This window comes from Mesoplodon mirus (assembly GCF_964341445.2).
Source record: "Mesoplodon mirus genome assembly, contig: HAP1_SCAFFOLD_1262, whole genome shotgun sequence".
In the NCBI taxonomy this organism is placed as follows: Eukaryota; Metazoa; Chordata; class Mammalia; order Artiodactyla; family Ziphiidae; genus Mesoplodon; species Mesoplodon mirus.
The window spans coordinates 15,988-38,259 of NW_028294825.1; the positions used below are offsets into that span (position 1 = coordinate 15,988).

The 22,272-nt window shown below is 51.5% G+C and overlaps 1 protein-coding gene across 1 annotated transcript in view; it reads right to left on the reverse strand.

Annotated features, from left to right (window-relative positions):
* The window catches only part of LOC309797945 (death-inducer obliterator 1-like), a 32,654-nt gene extending 15,935 nt beyond the window's left edge, over positions 1–16,719 (reverse strand). The window contains 6 exon segments of the mRNA XM_082646312.1: positions 10,137–10,350; positions 11,139–11,351; positions 13,287–13,608; positions 14,272–15,109; positions 15,912–16,024; positions 16,543–16,719. Of these exon segments, the coding sequence (XP_082502438.1) occupies positions 10,137–10,350; positions 11,139–11,351; positions 13,287–13,608; positions 14,272–15,107 (1,585 nt within the window). The 5' untranslated portion in view covers positions 15,108–15,109; positions 15,912–16,024; positions 16,543–16,719.
* Positions 16,720–22,272: the final 5,553 nt, after the last annotated feature.

A 22,272-nucleotide genomic window follows, 5' to 3' on the forward strand; every position in this document is an offset into this window, starting at 1 on the left:
TCGCATGGAGAGTCCCAGTGCAGTTTTTGGTGAACAGGGGCTTAGAAACTCTTTCCAGGGTGGATCAGACACATTCTCTTCGAATGCATATCCAAGCCCCACCTCGGGGGCCCTTGGGGCACTGGAAGGGCTAGCGAGAGTCCACCCTGGGGTTAGGGGCTCACAGGTGCTCATCGTCCTCTTGGACAAGAGTCAACTGGACACGGTTAATAAATATATAGAATGTTGGCAGAAAACTGCAACATGGGGGGAGACCAGTTACTTTTACACTAGGAGCTCGGTGGCAGGAACGCCACCTGCGGTCATTCACGTTCCCATTCACACCCCTCTAGTAGTAGCTCGCTATGGGGTAAGACAGTAGGTTAGCACTTTTAATGCAAACAAGGATTACAGCCCAAAGCTAAAATGAGAATCTTTATGCCAGTACTTCGCATGGACTGATTCCGCTTAATCCTGTATCAGACCATCAGAATTACAGTCAGAGGCAAGCAAGGAGGTTCATCCTAAGACCAGTCCCTCGGTCTTAGGGGCGAGCGGCCCAGCAGACGTCCATGGGGAGCCGTGACGGAGAGCTGGGGCGTGTTCCCAGATGGCCCCGCTCAGGCCCACCGCCCAGAACGTCTGGGACCCAGGGCAGAACGGGGTGCGGGGGGGGCAGGCAGGTCCAGGGAGCAAGCCAGGAGAGCACAGGGACACCACCTAGGGCTACGTCACACAGGACCGACGGAGAAGCCGCCTCCCCAGGCGCAGGCTTTTCTCAAACTACCCACAGCGCAATGAGCCCCCTAAACAGGAGACTTCGAGATGCTCTAGCAGCCTTCCGATTTTACGCAGGGGTTGAACACCCACCAATGCCAGTCGGCTGCCGGTGCTTCTTGCAACTGTCCTAGTGAAGCAGGGAGAAAATCTGAAGTCCGGGGACAGAGGTGAGACCCTGTCTACAAATAAGGCCTGACCCCACAAGAGCCCCCAAGGCGTTCACAGCCTACACCCTGCGTGACCATCCTGGCGAAGGGCCGAGCGCTGCCCTCAGGACTGCCTTCCTCCAGCACTGGTCAGGCCAGTTCAGCCACAGGTGTTAAAAGCCCAGGGACCGCAAGATTTTTCCATTGCATAGTACAGGTGAAATTACCTATTTTTAGAAACTTTGCAACAGCGCTACACACATCCAAAACTTAGAACCCTGTCAGAAGTACTTCATTGTCATCAAGCAACAATCCTGACTGCAAATCTCCTATTTTCATCTCACAGAGCACCCCCCCAACCTTATGTCCCCTTGTCCACGGTGTCCCAATCACTGGCCCCACGTGTGCCGGCACCCCCGGGCTATGCTGTCCAGGCTTTCCCAAGACCACCCGCTCCCCGCTGAGCAGCACGCTTGTGCTCGACATCCACCCTGCTGGCTGTCACCCACGTCCCGTCAGCAAGTCACAGCTGTCTGACAAAGGAGGAACTGGCCACGTCATAGGAGCTAAGAACTATGTTTCTACGTATATTATTCATCAGCTCAAATCCATATTCCTAAGGCGCTACCATACCTCAGTACATGGAAACTTATCTTTACCAGCTCAGCCTCGGCTAACGGGGTCCACAGCACCTCATCTAGGCGGGGGGTGGGGGGAGAGACTGCTAGAGCTTAAGTTAAATGAAATGGACAGAGGCCCCTCTTCTTGGGGGAAGGAACGAGAGTGGAGTGGAGCGGGACGCGGTGCCAGCTGTGACTGCCAGCAGGGGATGAAGGAACAAACCCGTCAGGATTAAAATCGAGTCCTAAAACCAGCTCACTCACTGACTTTATACAAACTTTGCTGCGATTATTTTAGTAGCACACTTTTAAGCAACTCTAAAAAGCTGGCCTAAGGTGCTTCCAGAATTCTCAATGAGGCACCCATGATGGGGCCTCAAACACATCTTACCATGTGACATTTACATTGTTTCAAGTGAGAATTCCTGTTGACTCCGAACACATTCACTCCCTAAGATCAACGCTCCTACTGGTCTAACCGGTGTTTTGTCTCATTCAGGGAAAACAGAAGCCAGGAGCTTAATTTTAGGACATTCACAGTACAGGTGATTAAAGTGACCTGCTATCCAAGAGTGGTAACGGCAAATGAACGTACTCTATTTAAAAAGCAGGGGATGGCTTTCCTTAACCATTGTGCTGCTCTTCTAGAAGATTAGCTGCTTCTGGCTTTTATTTTTATTTTTTATTTTTTTGTTTTATTTTTTTTTGCGGTACGCGGGCCTCTCACTGCTGTGGCCTCTCCCGTTGCGGAGCACAGGCTCCGGACGCGCAGGCTCAGCGGCCATGGCTCACGGGCCCAGACGCTCCGCGGCACGTGAGATCTTCTCGGACCGGGGCACGAACCTGTGTCCCCTGCATCGGCAGGCGGACTCTCAACCACTGCGCCACCAGGGAAGCCCCTGCTTCTGGCTTTTAAAAGTCAACTTTCATTATCCCTCACCTGCGTCTCAGAGCGTATGTGAGTATGATTACATAAATAAAAAGTTGGTAAAATGTGGAAACTGGTGGACCCCAACAAGTCAGCTCTATCCCTCTTCTACTTTGAGGAAAAATGCTCAAAACAGAAAACAGGTGCATGTGGTCCCACCGTCAGCTGGATGCGGGTTAGCTGCTGCTGGAATGGCAGTGACACCATGTCGTGCCAAAGCGTCTGACAGCGACAGAAGCATTACTTCTGAGTAGAGCTAAAATCACATCTGCAAATTCTTCATCCAAATTCCCTTTTAACTGTATTATGTGTATACATTCACAGAAGAGCAAGGCGTAACCAACCGACCTCGAAGCGCCAGTTCTAGAACAGGACAGCAGCCCACCCACCCCCGGCAGAGTGGCTCCAGCAGTGGCAGGGCCCCCAGTGCTGCCAGCTCGAGGCAGGGTGACCACCTGCCCACGTGCCGGACAGAGACGGCCTCCTCGGAATGTACACCCAGTCTGGGCCATCCCGGGGGCTGCCGATGGGGAAAAGAGTGGCCCAAGTTCCAGGCCAGGTGCTGTCTCGGGGAGCAGATACAGGAGGAAAGGCTGGCCGGTGGCCAGGCCACCGCCCCAGATGACGTCGTTTCTGCTGCGTCTGGCCATTGGTTTCTACTGGAAACGAGTTGTTTGTGGTGAAGCCCGGCAGGAACCAGGCAGGCCGGTGCGCTCAGGGACCAGCAACAATCTAATTGGCTAACTTCCCAGGAAGCATGAAACTGGGGGCCTTGCCACACGGCAAGGTGGGCCATGCTGCTATGGCATTGCTGGCCACTGGGTGGCACTGGTGGGCCTTCGAGGGGACAGGAGGAAAAGGGAGTGGAAGCTGTGTTACTGGGAGCAGCCAGTGCTGTGCAGCAGCACAAGGAACCGGCGCCTGGCAAGAGCCGAGTCGCACCGCACAGCACAGCATCGCGTGGCTCCCGCCCAGTCACAGCTCAGGGACAGCCGTTGCCGGGGTGGGCCCTCACAGGGACCAGTGAGAAACCCTGAGGGACGGTCACTGCTTTATACCTTTCGTCCTGCCCCAAAGAGGTGCCAAGTTACCCTAAAAATCCCCAGATATGAGGCTTTCAGTCACACTGACACGGTGGGGGGCAGGGGGGGAGACACTACTCAGAATGATTGGCTGTAAATGCCAAAGGAATCGAAGAGCTTCGGATGTGACCAGGCGCCAAGCAAGCCCACGGGGTGCAGGTCGGAGCGTCCCCTCCCCCCCGCCATTCCCACAGGGCCCCAGATCCACCCAGGCTCAGTGGTGAGGCCGAGGCAGCTACCGCCACAAGGCCCGGGTAACGTAACGGGACCAGCCAGGGCTCAGAGGACACAGTGGACCAGCGGCAGGGGTTGGGGGGAGTGGACTCTGCTCACTGTGACATCAGTTCTAATTTCAGCTCAGCCTGACACGTGTACGAAGACGTTTCTCATTACAACTTTGTTTCTTGGCTGTCAAGACTTTAGTGTGAAAAGTCAAGTAGCAAGAGAGAACCATTTTACTTTTGTGCCTTTGCTTAAATAGTTTGCAGTGAATTATTCCTGTAGAAGTTATGCTTACACAGAAACAGAGACAATCCCCACCGAAGACTTGGGAGGCCTGATCTCCATCTCTGGGGCCCTCACGCCAGCTGCCCTCCATCGCTAGGGGTCTGTATGTGGGTCCACAGCCAAACTGCCATGATCTGGGGCTACACAAAGCTTGTCCAGATTGACTTCTTCTTACTGATGTGCAGTATGTGAGCGACTTACACCTCAAGAGAGGTGCACAGAACTGGCCGTAACAAGCTTGCAAAAAACCAAGTACGCCTCCGGAGGCAAATGGACCCTTCCTTCTTTTCAGAGTTTCACAGATTTTGAAAACCAAAACCCAATTCACGCTGGACTGGTAATATATGAAAAAAATGGTCACATCATCCTCCAGCACGAACCACGAGAAGGAAACGGGGCCGAGGCTGTGTGTGAGGCAGGCGTTCCGCTCTCCTGTCTACGCCAACTGCACTGGCGGGGACTGGCCGCCAGACCTGACGCTCAGCTGCAAGTAGAGCTGCTGCTTTCACTCACCTCCAAGACCCGCCAACAGGCACTGTCACCACTTTGACAAGGTTCAACTGTAACTGTTATCTGTGCCTGCGCCATCTGCTACTTCAAGCAACATGAGGGGGTCGAGGGCGTGATAAGACTCTGGGGCACAGAGCCCGCGGCACCTGCTGACCCCGGCGGGTTTAGCGGCCGTTACCTTTGTGCTCGTCTTGCTGTCGCCCCCAGGTGCATGGCAACGCCCCGACCTTCGTTGACAGAAATCAAAGTGGAAACCCTTCTTATCGATCTTCCAGGTTTACTTCTTTAACTTTCAGAAGGTAAGATTATGACTATGTGCACGGTGAGGTGCAACACGCAAAAAATCAAAAACATTACTTTACAGCTTCAAGTATACCTGAGACTCCTATACCGTGTGGGAGGGTTTACAGTTGCATCTTCAGAAAGATCCCATGGGACTCGATGCCACCTAAGGGACTCTGCCGCGGGACCGTCTGTGAATAGTGCCACAGGAGATGCAGAGCCCCAGAGGCCACATGAAGGCCAAAGGGCAGGTGAGGTGAGCAGGACCAATCCTGCTAGAAACTTCTACCCCGACCCCCCGCTAAAGCACAAGAACTAAGGGGGGCAGCCAGGATACATCTGAGGGTCTCTGTCAGAAAAAGTACATGTACATGCAAAATCTTCCCTGCACTAACTTTCTGAACAGTTGTCTATTAAAAAAAAAAAACCTGTAAAAAGTAAAACACTTAAAAATACGAGAGAATGCCAATGACCAAGAAAATTCCAGGTATTTGGATAACATTAAAAACAGCTGTCAAGGTAAATCCTCATCAGGACAAGTTTTGGTTCTCTCTCCAAATGGGGGGAGGAAATTGGTGAGATGTACAAGGCTGCTTTGTCCCCACCCACATTTTTTTGCCACTGCAGATCTGGAAGAGACAAGAGAAAAACAGCTCATGTAGCTGATAAAACATGCCTCTCCCACCGTTCCATTCCTACCAAACACCCCTTGGTCCAGGCAGCGCCCCCCATCTATGTCACCATGGGGACCTGTCTTCTCTTACTACCTGTGAAGCGTGCTCCCGGAACTCACACCACCGATCCCTGTGAAACCCGCGCCCCCAGATCCACTTCGCCACAGCACAGGAACCGGACGTGTGGCACACGGAGACCACGGGGCAACGCTTACGTCAGGGCAGGATGCTAACACATCACTGGACCTGGGTGCACAGGTTCTGCCAGGGGTCCCCATTTCAATTCTCAAACCTACACGGAACTGCAGAAATCGGATTTTCTAGTCAAAATTTATTCAGGTCCCCAGAGTTTCAAGTCATCTCGGAGCCATTTAGGGAGCCCCAAACATGGGAACATGTGCCTATGCCTAACACAATTCCACTTCCAAACCCTAAGCAACCAGGGCCACTTTAGAAGAACATCTTCAGCCCTCTTCGTGCCTGTGCCTGGACAGTAACGAGAGGCGATGAAGAGGAAATCAAGGGAAACCATGAGGAGGACAACGAGACAACAGGGAACTGGGGGGAAATACAATGGCAACTGTTTCCCTAAGTTACACTGTTTTTGTTTTCAGAAAGTCTGAAAAACAATTTAAAAAACTCATCAGAGAACAAGTGGGTGTTAATCCCATCACTGTGAGGACCTTAAGATCTACTGACTGCCCCACGAGAGAAGCAGGTCAGAGCCTCTGTGTAGCAAGGTCTTGCCCACGATGCTCATGCAAGGCTGCCCTGAACCCACAACCCAAAGCCAGTGCCAATGGCCTGGGAGAAGTGGGGTGGGGGCAGAGCACCTCCAGGGGCCGCACACTGGCTGCCTAAGGATCCACCCAAGCCCTGACCCGAGTCCAGGGCAACATGGGAAACGCCCCCTCCGAAGAGCGGTCCCGGCATCACGTGCACCCAGAAACATATCACGCTCTGCAGCCAGGGAGGCGGGTGGGGGCGTGGTGGGGATGCAGGGCTCTGCTGAGTGTGTGCGGGGGGCCCCCTCCCATTGTGCCTGTGTGTGGGGACCCGCGGAAGGTCCACAGCCACTGCCACTGTCAAGTAATGGTTTGGGGAAGAGGCAGAGGCACAGCTGCTGCTCACCGAGGCTCAAGTCCGGTGTTTACCTTCGACCTTTTACACTCCTCCCAATCATCTTTTGGGAAGATGACATTTCTGGGATAACAGAAAATGATCAGAAGCAACTAGCTCAACAGCATGTCCCTTATGCAGGCTACAAGCTGTGGCTATCCATCCACGTACTTCTGAGACGTAAATGTGCTACAGTCATCAAGACAGTGTGGTACTGGCACAAAAACAGAAAGATAGATCAATGGAACAGGATAGAAAGCCCAGAGATAAACCCACGCACATATGGTCACCTTATCTTTGATAAAGGAGGCAGGAATGTACAGTGGAGAAAGGACAGCCTCTTCAGTAAGTGGTGCTGGGAAAACTGGACAGGTCCATGTAAAAGTATGAGATTAGATCACTCCCTAACACCATACACAAAAATAAGCTCAAACTGGCCTAAAGACAGAAATGTAAGGCCAGAAACTATCAAACTCTTAGAGGAAAACATAGGCAGAACACTCTATGACATAAATCACAGCAAGATCCTTTTGGACCCACCTCCTACAGAAATGGAAATAAAAACAAAAATAAACACATGGGACCTAATGAAACTTCAAAGCTTTTGCACAGCAAAGGAAACCATAAACAAGACCAAAACACAACCCTCAGAATGGGAGAAAATATTTGCAAATGAAGCAACTGACAAAGGATTCATCTCCAAAATTTATAAGCAGCTTATGCAGCTCAATAGCAAAAAAAAAAACAAACAACCCAATCCAAAAATGGGCAGAAGACCTAAATAGACATTTCTCCAAAGAAGATATACAGATTGCCAACAAACACATGAAACAATGCTCAACATCATTAATCCTTAGAGACATGCAAATCAAAACTACAATGAGATATCATCTCACACCAGTCAGAATGGCCATCATCCAAAAACCTAGAAACAATACATGCTGGAGAGGGTGTGGAGAAAAGGGAACACTCTTGCACTGCTGGTGGGAATGTGAATTGGTACAGCCACTATGGGGAACGGTATGGAGGTTCCTTAAAAAACTACAAATAGAACTACCAGATGACCCAGCAATCCCACTACTGGGCATATACCCTGAGAAAACCATAATTCAAAAGGAGTCACGTACCAAAATGTTCATTGCAGCTCTATTTACAATAGCCCGGAGATGGAAACAACCTAAGTGTCCATCATCCAATGAATGGATAAAGAAGATGCGGCACATATATACAATGGAATACTACTCGGCCATAAAAAGAAACGAAATTGAGCTATTTGTCATGAGGTGGATGGACCTAGAGTCTGTCATACAGAGTGACGTAAGTCAGAAAGAGAAAGACAAATACCGTATGCTAACACATAGATATGGAATTTAAGAAAAGAAAACGTCATGAAGAACCTAGGGGTACAACAGGAATAAAGACACAGACCTACTTGAGAATGGAGGATATGGGGAGGGGGAAGGGTAAGCTGTGACAAGGCGAGAGAGAGGCATGGACACACATACACTACCGAACGTAAGGTAGATAGCTAGTGGGAAGCAGCCACATAGCAAAGGGAGATCAGCTCGGTGCTCTGTGACCACCTAGAGGGGAGGGATAGGGAGGGTGGGAGGGAGGGAGACGCAAGAGGGAAGGGATATGGGAACAGACGTATATGTATAACTGATTCGCTTTGTTATAAAGCAGAAACTAATTTAAAAAAATGCGCTGGGAAGGTGGTCAGTGAGGAGGTGATGTGCAGAGGAGGGGGGTGGGACAGAGGGAAGAGAAACGCGGCCTGTGAGCAGAGCCACCACCTCCTTGAGGCCGGGCTCCCCGCCCCTCCACCCCAATCTTCCCTCAAAAACCGGGAAGTCAGAACTGGGGATAAGTAAGCACCCACCCCTCCCCCAAACCCCGCCAGCTTTCCTTTCTCACTGTGCGCCCTACATCTGACTCCACACTCCGAGCCTGGGGGCAGTCTCCCGATTCTGGTCGACAGAGATGGAAATCAACTGAATTGAAATCAATCACCCAGGGTTTTGTGGCTACACCTCGGTTTCCCTTTCATTCTGTCACGGGCCTATAACCGACTGAGAACATTCAGCCCAGGATTCCAACATGACGGCTCCCCACCCATTCACAGCTGGGCGATGCTTATATTTAGGTCCACTCGTAACCCCTGTAGAGGCGCTACGGTGTAGAGGTGCTATAACTTGATGGATGTTTGCGACACGTTGTTAGCATGAAGTTCTTGGTTCAAACAACCTGAGGTGTATTGAGACTCATTTTAATACAGCAACTGGTTAATTCTATATTTAACCACTCACTCCAAAAATCCAAAAATAAATACACAAATAAATCTGTATATAGACATATACACACACAGTATTGCTTGGCAGTTTACTTGCAACGCCATTTCTTAGGTCTTGGGTCATTTACATTCTCAAAATGCATCTAGTTATGCAGTCTTCTAACCGCACTACATCCACGAGGCCTTCCCTCAGGCCACTGGCCTAAACAGCCGGCTGAGAGGAGGAAGCAGCACGTGGCTATAATCCTGGAATTTAGGGCCATTTAACCTCTTGTGCTTTTTAAAAAAGTTGCAAGAGTATAAAAGATAGCATAAATAAAAACACAAAATGACCTTAATCATAGAAAAATAAGAATAAGATGTGCCCCAGAGCAATTTAAATTTCTAAAATTTAATTTTGGAGAATGAGCTGAGAAAAAGAAGAAAGAGAAAAGATTCAAGCTGCATGATCTCATCTGGGATTGCAAAGGTCTGTCTGAACTTGAAGCCTGGGTGGCATGACCCAGCAGTGCACGCCAAGACTCCTGGTCTGGGTGCTGCTCAGAGTGGAGAGACATTGTGCTCACTTACTTTCAAGCACGGGAAGCAGGGTAAACAGCCTTCAAGGCTGGCATGTGTGTTTATGTTGTGTGTAGTATGTGAATTGGACATAAAAGAAATTCCGGTTCGGTCAAGAATAATATAACTCCTGCAAATCATGCTTCAGTTGAAAATCAGCTACAACCCTACTGTGCTGATAGTAATAGGCTCCCACAATATACAAAGAAGTGAGGGTCACGTGTGCTGGGAGCAGACTGTGTGGAAAGGCCCCCGCGTGGAGAGCCCACGGCGGTGACGGCGCAGTGGTGAACACCTGGATGACGGCGGACCCTGAGTGCCGGGCAGCGCGCCCCCTTGTCAGATTCTGCTGAAGATACTACACATACTTACCAGAGCCTGATAATAAAGAAAAGCGATTAAAGACATCAGTCGTCGGAGGTGAGACATTCAGCAACGGGGCTGGTACAGCTTTTTGGAAACACGGACAGGAAGTCCCGACAGACTAAGGATGGGCACGCGGGGCTCAGGAGGCCTCCTGGACTTGGGCAAGGGCTTTGATCTCTGCAGGTGCAGCAGAAAACACGGCTAGAACTCCTAGCTCTGGACAGGCCCGAGTGCACGGCCGTCCAGAAAGACCGGGAAGGGTCCAGAGCTCCCCCCACCGGGTGATACATACATTTATACAACAGTGGCGGCCAGGGGGCGGCAGTCTTTTCTGGCTTTACTGCATTGTAATTGTGGTCGCTGGCCCATGACGGCGTGCTGCTCTCACAGGGCGGCTCCTTAGCGAGGACCTCACTCCTTGGAGGCACTACCGCCACCTTCCTCGCTGTGTTCTCCTTCTTGTCTGGAGCCGGTCTCTTGTGCACAGAAGAGATTTTAATGCCTGCCTGGATAATCAGTAAAGCAACAATCATGAACGAGGTCAGAAATTAACCTTTGCGCATTGCACTCTGCAGTGAGGGTCACGACTCAATCAGCTCCTGGACCATCCTAAGCCCAATGCACTGCATCTGCTCAGCAGAGGGCTTGGCTACTCCCCGACATCCAGCAGGCCCGCATCAACATCCGAACGATGAGAAGGTCCCTGACACAACAACCCGTCAACCTAGCATCCTGATGAGGCGCTAGGCCGCCAGGATATCCGAGGGGCCGTGGAGTGAGGCAGTGAAGCAAGGCGGAGAGCACGGCAGACCGGGGCCCCGTGTGAGAACGCGCCCAAGCAGCACGGACAGGCAGGAGCTGCAGACACAACAGCACGTGGAGAAAGGACAGGCGTACAAACGACATCCCTGTACCCCACCACTCAGTGCGGTGCCCCCAGAACCCACTGGCCACCCCGCTGACTGTGTGTCAACTCCCCGCACAGACTCCAGCAGGGACCACTCTCCTCCCAGCGGGGCTGGCGTGTGGGTGGAGAGCTATTCCACGCAGCAGCCGGTTCCCACGTTTCTATCAGTTAATCCCTCGGCAGGAGGCGGAGAAGGAAAACATGAGAACACGTGCCTATTTGTCATTTCGACAAGAACACTGGTGGGCAAGGCGGAGGGCAGTGTGAAGGTGCCTGCATCCCGTCCGGGCCTGTGTGCCCTACACTCTCCAAATCAACCCACCGAGCCTGTAACCTCCAGACGCTCATGGTTTGAACTACACAAATGGTTGGTTTCAGTCAACTTACCTGAACGCTCCATTTCTGAAGAATGATTTTTTCCGGCTTTGTCTTGGGTTTCTCTTTAGGTTTTGGTTTCTCCTCTTTCCCTGCACTCAGGAAGCGCATGGTGGCCGCGGCGTGTTTCCGGATACACTCGCTGCTGCAGTAGACAGAGTCGGGCTGCGCCACGCTCGAGCACCCGGGGCCAACGCATCTGGCGGCACCAGGCGCCTCTAGGACCTGCAGGATCAGACGTGGCTTCAGTGTACTCACCCACTAGGTGGGTATGGCACTTTGTAACATAACTATTTATGGTACCGAGATGACTGCTTTTAATCATGTATGAAAAAACTATGAATAAACATGTACCTTTGTTTATTCAAAACACACAAATCTACCTCCCCTGAGGAAGGCCCTCGGGTTCTTACCTGCCCTTCAGCCACGCAAGAAGGGCGGAACCCTAAGCGGACCCGGCGCTCACGCTGCGCACTTCTGAACACAATGGGGTTTCACACCACAAGTAGGTTCCCTTATCGGGCAAATGGGCAGGGATTTTACCAACGAATTAAGATCCCAAGTGAGAGGATTCTGAGTTAGTCCAAAGGGTCCAACTTCATCAACTGAAAACCCTTCAAAGAGGAACTGAGCCTCCAGAAGATAGAGGATTCCACTGCTGCCTCTGCTGAGAGGGCGCCCATGCCTAGGCTCGGCGGGCAAGGTTGGGAGATGACACCCAGGACACCCAGTTAAACGTGGCTCTCAGAAACAACAGATCACTTTTTGCTATTATCAGGCCACAAAAATTGCCCGGGATATATTTTTCATGCTAAACCAAGTCAGAGCTTTTGGAAGTGGATCTTTCCCCAGCCGAGCCTCTGATACCTCAGGCCCCACAGACACCTGGAGGGCAGTCTTGGAAGACCCAGAGCAGAGGGGGCCCAGCTAAGCCAGGCCTGGATTTCGGAGCTAATAAATGTGTGTTGTTTAAGCTGCTGAACAAGTCTGTGGTTGCCTGCCGTGCGGTAGGAACCTGGTTCACTACAAGGGCTGAACACAGCTGTCCATGATCACTAGAGCATGTTCTGGTGGTCGAGACTAATAACATACATGAACATACCCCTCCAATGTACTGGAGCAAAATCTTAAATCTCAAATTATGCACTTAATTGTTTTTCCTCCACAGAATCCAAGTTTTACTCAGAGAAATACTTAAGTTTCTGGGTAGTCTCAAACACATCAGCAATCACAGGACGTTTCCTACTGACTTCCATTTCCATTCATTCTCTTCCTTACCAGTTCTCATCATACTTCCACTCGATGCCTCCTCATACGCCCATGATAGGTAAAATTTAAACGGTCCAGCCCTCGAGGCTACCTCAGTGCAAGGGGGAGACGGCGGGAAGCTAGGACACGGCCACCGCAAGGGCGTCTGCATGCCCAACACTGGCTAGAGCACAGGCTGTGGGGGCGGCATGGGCCCCCAATTCAAGGAAGGCCTGGGGTGAAAACATGCTCTGAGTAGGACGATCATGAGAGCCTCAGACAGCTCTCAAGATCCACGGAATCCATGACAAAAAATCCTGCCCTTGGGCAGGAGACACGAGTGAACAGAGTTGGGAAAGGAGAAAACACAGCTGCACAAGCACTGGTGAGTGGGAGAACACCATAACAGAGGGCGTGCCAGCCGCAGCTGTCTTGTCAGCCTGGGGACCCGTGCGGTCACCACCGCTGGCCTTGGCATCTTGCTGCGAGGAAGGGACTAGACCACTGGTTCTCTCAAGGCGCTGACGGGTACTATAGGTGCACACGTGCCCCTGTGACTCAAAAATAATTTTGTTTGTTCACATATGTACTTCAAACTCCGGATCCATTCATGAGAAAACTTAAGGGAAGACTTACAAAAGTGAGTCCACTTATGGAAAATGTTAAGTCAGTAATAACAGCATAGGAGATAGATATGATTAACAAACATAGAGAAAGAATAGACAGGCGTGCCAGCCTTAAGCAGGTGCATGGACCTGGGAGCTCGCAGAGCCCAGCCCCGCGCCCAATGCCACTCCTGGGAAGAGCTAACTTATCTCAGGAAACAAACGCTTCTGTCTTGATGTTTCTGCCAACGGCAGCTGAGGGCTCCACAGTCACCTCTACCGCTGACCTTGGGAGACAGGTACTTACGGGCTGGAGTATCTTGAGTTTTTTCTTGCAACTTGGGTTGGCAGCTTTCTCAATTCTAACCTTAATTCCTTGGTCTTCATTCGATTTCTGCTCCACGATTCCTATACTTGTACAGTCCATGCCGTCGGCATCTGCAGGTCTCGACCTCGAGTCCTGCGTGCCTGTGGTCTCGGAGCTGGGCTCGTCCTGCACTTGCAGGATGGTGCAGTTTGGGCAGATGTAATCCTGCCCGTTCCTTTCCAAGAGCCTCCCTCGAGCCTCAGAAATGCCCACACAGTCGCCATGAAACCATTCTTCACATCGGTCACAGCAAATCATAAACCTGGAATGATAAAATAAGGAATGGAGATTATTATTAGTATTACGAATGGAAAGTGAGAGACCAACTCAATTTTAAACACAAGTCAAATTTCAACATTCTATTATGAAAAAAACAAAAATATTACAGACACGTGGACGGAACAGAATAAAGAGCATCCACGTGCCCCTCTCAATTTTACTAACATTCAATCAAATTTGCTTCCTCTTTTCTTTCAGGGGAGCACTCTGCCCTGGACACCACAGTTCTTGTCCACAGGAGGGCAGCCATGCCTTTACCCGCCCCCTCCCTGAGCTGCCCCAACGTCCACACCACAGCCCAGTCGCAGCCGCTCTGGAGCAGCGTCACCCAGCGAGCTCTCTGGGACAGCAGATCCTCTCTGGTCCAGGCCGCCCTGTCCGTGGCTGCTGGGACCGAGGCAGCCAATGTCCCACGCCAGCCCCCACCTCGGTGGAGGGTGTGGCTCTTGGCAGTGCCCACCCATGCCATATTTGTTTTTGTTTTTTGACAATGACTTGCTCGTCTTTCCCAAGAGAACAAGTCCCTCATTCAGGCCACCCTGGGACTCTCTAAACTAAGACGAATGGAAAACCCTCTCTGGCACTTTCCACACCTCGGACTCCCCCCCGGAAGCCTGGGCAGCCACTTCATCCCCCCACGACCCACCTGTTGTTGTGAGGCTGGCGGCACAGGCAGTACAGGGCATTGGGGTCGTACACCTCACATGCGGGCTTGTGTCGGACTGCGTCTCCGGGTTCCTCTGCATTCCCCCCTGGGGCCGCCCTCCCTTCCAGCTGGCTCTCTCTGTCCATTTTCGCCGCCTGGGACGCAGCCCCCAGGTCGGCCTCCGGCTCCTGCGGGACGGGCCGCGAACCCTCCATCGCATCGCCTGCCTCAGCATCCACGGTCTCCACCGGGTCCTCCTCCCGATGCTTCTTCCTCAGACGGTTCTGGATGCCCTTTGGGGGCCTGTCGGTGGGCTCCTGCTCGCGCTTTCTCCGCAGGCCATTCTGGAGTTCTTTCAAAGTCAAACCGTCACTGTGGCTATTGGAGGTGTCAATCTCGTCGCCACGCCCTCTGGCCTTTACCGAGGAGGCCGTTCGTTCCTTAGCACCCGTGCAGCCAGACCTGGGACCGCTATTCCCGTCCGAGGTGCTCTCCATGCTCCCCTCGGAGGCGCTCTCCGCTTCTGTCACTGGACAGGACGCCGGCTCCTCTGAGGCCTCTAGGGACACGGAGGTGCCCCTCCGGCCCCGGCGCCGGACCGTGGTCGGGAACTCCTCCACCCGCTCCGTACGCTTCGGCTGCCTTCCGCTGCGACGCAGCGACGGGCTCTGCTGCTGCCGGGGCAGCGGCTCCAGGGCATCCACCTCCGCATCCCCGGCGCCCTCGCGCTTGCCGATGGTGCTCCTCCGGAACCTCCACGTCTTCCTGAACACTTTGCTGGTGGGCTTGATGGCCTTGGGCGCGTCCTCACCACTCGGGTCATCCTCCTCGTCCATACCTAACAGGGAAATGCAACCAAACCACGCCAGGCGTCAGCCAGGGCCGCGGTCCAGGCCCAGGACCGGCACCCACCAGCCACGAGAGTGCACCAGAAGGGGCACCACCCACACGGAGGAAACCCAGACACAGTGAATCGCAAGAATTCTCCACCTACAAAAACCGAAGGCTTTTCCTAAAGTGCGCGGAGAGGATTCAAGGTGATCTCTGAAGAAAAGTGTAACAGTTACGGAGCTAATGTTCAGTAGAAACACACAGCTAACAAACCAAATCTGTGCATCTGTCAACTGCTGAGGACGAGGATTTGGACAAGAGGTAGCGGGGAAAGAGGAAGCGAGCAGCAGTGCTGCCAGGACAGGACAGGGTGGCGGGTGCCTCGGCCTCGCCCGCACAGAGACGCGGGGCCCACCTGGCTCTGCCCGCAGAGCTCGGTGGACAGAACGCCGTGCTGGCTCTGGGCCTAGTGCTTGGAAGCCCCGAGCTGCGTGTGAGACGTCTGACCACGTTGCTGGAGGGATCACGTGGAGATGGGGGATTCGGACCCTGAACACCCACACCCAGCCCCCGCTGAGCCCTGCCCAGATTCCCGAGCCACGACTGTGTTGACACAAGATGGGCCCATCCAGCTCTGCACGCAGGGTCTGCAGCAGCAGACGATCAGGACACTGAGAAAATTCTGACCCACGCAGCACCGGTGGTATTTATTTCTTCTCTCCTCTTTCTAACAGACTGTTTAAACGGTCGTGTTTGTGAAAACTTCACTCCTGTTTAAAATGAAAAAGCCTGAAAAAGATAGTATAGACCTTGGGAAGTTTTTCCCAAGCTGCGCGGGCTTCAATTACATTTAAATGCTAACGATGACTCAGGTTTTATGCCATGAGCCATCCCAGGGGAAGGACTAGTACAGAATGGAAACCTTCAAACAGAAAACATACAAAATTAAAAATCACACGTAACTGAACTCTCTTTTTGGTTCCCACTAAGTATGGTCACCTCCCATTTCCATGTCCAGGTCTGCAACTCCCCCACCCTGGGCCTGGACCCACACTCTCCCAGGCCACTTGGAAGCTTGCAGGAGTAGCTGTGACATCAGCACCTGTGCCACCAAGGACCACGCCACTGTCCTGGTCACCCAAGTCTTTCTGCAGGAAGGACTCTCCTCTACAAAACACAGTTCTCACCAGAGACAACATACAACGTCATCGTAAATGCACTAAAGAAACCACCCATGTAAAAATAAAGTAGTACTCCGAATCAGATTCTTAACACACAATTAGACACTCTTCAAGAAATCTTGGGCTAAAGCTTAAACCACTGCAAACAAATACTAATGTCACATCAGTTTCTTTACATATAATGCCGCTTTTGAAATAGAAAACATGACATTAAAACTTAAAATTGTGTTGCTGGCGTTTAACACTATTGCCACGTTACCTGCCCCACACGGAAGCTTGGGCGCTTCTTCCGACTTCCCAGAAACAATGAAAACCTGGCCGATGCAACTGTGGGGTCCAAGGGAAGCGCCAAGCCCCGAAACCCTGCTGCTGCCGGTCACTATTCACAGATTACAATGCAGATTATCTCGAGACAGTCACCACGGAGTAAGCTCCTAAAAGAAGACAACAAAACCGCTTAAAGATTTAAAGCAACTATAACTAAAATCATGTTTAAGAAAAAAAAGGCATGAAGCTTTCCAAACAATCTCTTATTTGAATGTACATTACATGACCCACAAAGACACTGGGCGAGTCGACAAACAATATCCACAAAACAAAGTCCCCTGCTTCCTTAAGGACTTTTAAAGAAGGGAAGATACTTTGACTACACTCTGAAAGCAGGGGGCCGGAAAGGCCTCCGCTTGCGCACTGGTGGGGAGGAAGCTGGTGGGCAGAGGGCAGAGGCCTCAGTGGGAAGGAGGGTTTCAAAACTGATCATTGGTACCAGCTGCTTTCCAATTACAATCGTACTTTTAAGACGGACCCAGGTCAGTAAAAACCCAGAGACAGAGAGAAAGGAACAAAACATGAAAAGATGAACAAAAAAATTACACATGAAAGTCATTATTTAGAAATTCTTTTCTTTTTAAATCTATTTATTTAAGTTTTGGCTGTGTTGGTCTCTGTTGCTGTGCGTGGGTTTTCTCTAGTTGCAGTGAGCGGGGGCTACTCTTCATTGTGGTGCATGGGCTTCTCATTGCGGTGGCTGCTCTTGTTGTGGAGCACGGGCTCTAGGCGCATGGCTTCAGTAGTTGTGGCACGCGGGCTCAGTACTTGTGGCTCGTGGGCTCTAGAGCACAGGCTCAGTAGTTGTCGTACACGGGCTTAGTTGCTCTGCTGCATGTGGGATCTTAAGTTCCCTGACCAGGGATCAAACTCGTGTCCCTTGCCTCGGCAGGCGGATTCTGAACCACTGTGCCACCAGGGAAGCCCTAGAACACTATACCTATGTCAGTCTTTTAGTTAAAAATCTAAGGAAGATTTCAGAGGACTAATGTGATGATGATTGAACATCACCAGGGTACAGCTCATCTATGTGTATTTACATATTTAAAGAACGTTTCTCCTCCTGTGCCCTCATTCAATCACGATACCTAGTTTGCTCCACAAATGTGTCTCTGTTTCTAGGTAAGTCCGCAGTGTTAACATTTTAACACATTTTGCTTTCTAGACCCAGGACTCCCTGCCCGCAACTCACCTCTTCCTCACCTCACACCAACTGCCTCCCCTGTAACTGTGGTCTCCTTGGGTGACCTCAGAGCAAACATTCCGTCCCACCTCCTTTTAAAGAGATAGCGACCATCTCACTCTGGTCACCCCTGGCCCCCCATGGCCGGCCACCACCTCTCTCACATATGGTCAACCCATCTCAAAATGAGAAACTTCTCAGGAGAAACTGTTCAAAACAGTGAACATTTATAAAAGCAAAGAAAGTACGATGGTCTCAGGAATTTACAAGTTTTTAAGGTTTGTGTTAATCTGAACCACCCACCCAAGAAGAAACCCATGCCTCTGGATTTGACTTCTGAATCGTCAGAAAAGGAAACTCCAGCTATCTCTGTTAAGTGGAATGAAGTACTTTATTCAGAATAGATCATATCATTTTAGATCATCTGGTTCGTTTTGGTTCTTTTTTTTGATTTTACATTTGCAAGATCGCTTCCATAATTTCTTCCCAGAAATTCTAAGGTAAAATTTCACGTCACGAAACAAAAACAAACCCCTATGATCAAGGCAAAAGTTAAAAGAGAAGAATTGTGTTCTGTTCCCAACACAACTTAAAATGTGGGTCCACACACAACGGCAGGTCACCAAACAAACGGTGGTCACACCGTACTAGTAACAACTTTTCCCCAGAGGAAAAGAACGGTGGGCGGTCATCCCTGAAACTGGGAAAAAGAAAACCTGGAGGCGAACATGATGCACTGAGATAGTTTTGTATCTTTACATTTCTAAGTGCAAATGTCCTCTCAGCTGAAAACGGCTCCACTTCCTAAGCAGACCTAGGAACACCAACACGAAACCTTAGGTTCCCCCAGGCCACCCAAGGGCAGGAAGCAGCCCACCACCTCCCAGGCAGCTCTCCAACGTTTTGCTGTCAAGGTCCCTTTATACCCCTAAAAACTGAGGACCCCAAAGAGCGGTTGCTCATGTGGGATATGTATGTCCAAAATTAATCCTGAGAAAGGCTTTCAGAATTGTGGATGTTCCCTGATACCACATCAAACCTCGACGGGCCGCAGTGCCATGAAAACCACTTGTGACACGAATCTGCAACCACAGCCATGAATGCTCCGCACCTTCCTGCGTCGTAACGCACTCTGAAAACATCTTTTGCCTATGTGCACGGTGGCCAGTTGGACACATGCAGAGTCCACACGCTGGCACATTTCATTAGACGACGTGAGACGCATCTCTTAATGTGAGCGCCCATCTCCTGAAATGTCTTTCATTACTGGGAAGCCATCAAGCTCAGGGTGGCAGATAAAAGCTTTTCCAAATGCTAATTTTCCTTTAACACCGGAATTTTGTCATCAGTAACAAATATAGTCAGCTGATTTCCTCGAGTCTCACACTGTGCATCTTCGAGGTAACGCCTGACACACACCACCTGAAAAATGCAGTCCATCGGCACTGCTCTGCGGCCCCTGGCTGCGGGCGCCTCTGGCCCCTCAGGGGCACTACCGGGAACCTCTGTGCCAGCAGTGCAAACGCCGACCCGGCAGGGCTGGCTCACGAGGCCGACTGTGACCCTGGACAGGGCTTCTGAGCTCTTCGCCTCCAAAGGGTTTCAAAACACCCCATTTCCGGTAGCTCAAGAACATTCTGGATACACGCCAAGCACTCACACGAATCCGCACTCCAGTGTCCGAGGAGAGGACACATTTGCTTCCACAAAACTGTTCTAAAGCCCCACTTCGTCTTCCCTTCAGACTATACAACCCTTGGAAAACGTTAAGCTGCCAGAAGTGATTTTCTTTCGAGCAAAACCCAAAATACGCTCCCCAAACAAACAACGTGGGTGCTGCCCGACTCTACAAGCACGTAAATCTGAAGGCTCCACTACTACAAAGCTCGCCACAGGTAAGTAACCGCATCTTACCCCTCTGAAGATGCTTAGTTCTATGGACTGGAGACTCATTTCTCTGAGATACTTTAAAATGTCATACAGAACCACAATGAAGCTCCTATTTTCACAGCACAACAAACACGAGAAAACAGTTGCGGCTTCTCAAACACATAACACACAAGCGTGCACCTGCCCTGCCCACCCAGCGGCAAAACAAGGTGGTCCTCCGAATCTCACACCCCGAAACAACATTCAAGGCTAACACTTTTAATTTTGAAACAATTCTAACCTGCGGGTCACAAATTATATCCAGTGCTACAACAGAACCTCATTATTTCGGTCACAAATTATATCCAATGCTACAACGTAACCTCATTATTTCGGACTCTGCTAACTCAACTTATGGTTCTAACAGGCTGGGCCAAAGTTCACAGTTACTGATATTTCACGTTAAGAGTCTTCCGTCTCATGACGAATCCTTTGCTGGGGATGAGGAGGCATTGAGAAGGTGCTGAAAGTTCTATGAAGTACTGAAAACAGCAAGCTTTCACAAGTTCACAAGCCTGTTTCACAATTCCGTTTTTATTAATGGGACAGTCACTAACGAGGCCACGCCCAGGAATTTGAGAGGACATGCGACATCCTGCCGCCCTGGCAGCGGTCCCTCTCAGCGACCCCACGCTCATCCTGACTCGACTGCCCTAGTGGCACTGCAGTCCTTTAGGTGGCCAATCCAAAGTCTGCTGCTTGCCAGGTAACACTGTCATTCAAATTCCACTGAAGCAAAAGGACCCACAGCACGATAAGCTTCTCAAGCGGTAACTACAGAGAGAAATCTAGGAACCACCTGCTGTCCAAAATTTCTTAGGTGTTTTTGCTTCACGGGTCTGTGCAGACAAAAAGTCAACCTTGTGGCTGAAAAGCTCGCCACGACTGGTGCCTCGGCAAAGCTCTGGTGAGGCCGGGACCCCAGCTCCCCCTTGGCGGGCGGGCAGCGGGCACTCTGGTTTCTCTCTATCCACTTCCTAGTGAAAACACAGGCTTGTGACCTCGGTGGGCAGCTCTCCAAAAGCGCTTCAGGAACAACCAGCAGAGCCACCTGAATGCGTCCAGGGTTAAGGTGGAGGCAACGAGGCTTTCCCTGTCCTCTACGGAACCGCTTGCTCCCTTGGATGGACTCCTGCTGGGGTCTGCACGTTTGTGTCCCCGGAGCCCTCCTGAATGGGATATCTGCCCTGGAAAAGAGGCCCCAGAGCCCGCCTGGCCCTGCCACCGGGACCCAACTGCCCCGGCATCTTGACCTCGGGCCTCCCGCCTTCAGAGCTGCAAGAAATCAAGTCCACTGTGTCAAAGCTCCTAGCCTGTGGTCCTTGCCACGGCAGCCCGAGGGCACTGAGGCAGCTCCCTCTTGTCTCTCAAGGAACAAGAAGACATGGCTTCAAACACTGGCAAGGGACTCTCTGAATCCTACACCCTGGGGGTTGGTGCTTGTAAGACAAGGCCCCCGCCAGGGTCTTAGGGACCCTCTGAACTGCACAGGCTCCTGTCCTCACCGAGTCTGCAAGATGGGGCAGGTCTGGCTAAACGCCCAGGACAACACTGGGATGGGCCCCCAAACGGGAGCCTCCCCCATCCTTCCCCAACCAAGACAGAGGGTGTGACTGTGAGGTGGGGGGGAGGGAGGGTCACAGACGGGACCTGGGCACAGTAAGTCGCTCCCCAGGACAGTCAGCCCTGCTGGGCACCTCAGGGGTTGCTTCCTAGGGACCCTGATCCTCCAGCTCCGCCCCCCTAACCACCCACCCTACCGCTTTCATGTCCGCAGTGGTCTGTCTGGGCCCCGAGTGCACCCGGGCTGGCTACTCCCTTCCAGCACCCACGGGGGCACTGCTGCCAGATCCCCGTGTCACCCGTAGCACCCAGTGCAGGCCCGGTGCACCGTGTCTCGCTGCGGCAAGAGCCGTTGGTAAGGATCCGGTGAGAGGCTGTGGGTGAGGACAGCCTACGGTAAAGGCAAAATGCCACCGTTCCCTCAGGCCCAAAGACCCCTGGGGCCTCCTCACCCACAGCGCACCCCGGCTGTACTCTGGGGCTCTGGTTCCCGCCGGTCCACTTTGAGGGGGACGTGTGCACTGAACCCTCTTCACTGGGGACCACAAACTAGCCAGATAGTCCACGCTTTTCCCAAAAAGCGAGAACGTGGTGGAGGGCCCCCTGAAAACATTGCCTATCTTCTTAAAGGTAACCCATTTCCCCAGGTGTTAAAGTTCAGAGTCAACTGCCTTTTGAAATTCCCATTTCTCAACAACAAGAGCATTTCTAACCATGACCTACAGCAGAGGTTCTCAAAGTGTGGCCCCCGGGCCTTTCAGGAGGGGCCCCCCAAGGTCAAACTCTTTGCACAACACTAAGGGCACAGACGTGGTGGTTTCTCAGAAGCCAAATGACAGAGATAGGACGAAGGAGACCAGAGAATCCGGCTACTGTCGCTTAAGCCAGACGTTCAGGAGGCCTGCAAAACCCTAGGACAACACTACCTTTCCCATTAAATTGTTTTTCTTTTGGAACATAGTTGCCATAAAGTGTTATTTACGTTAT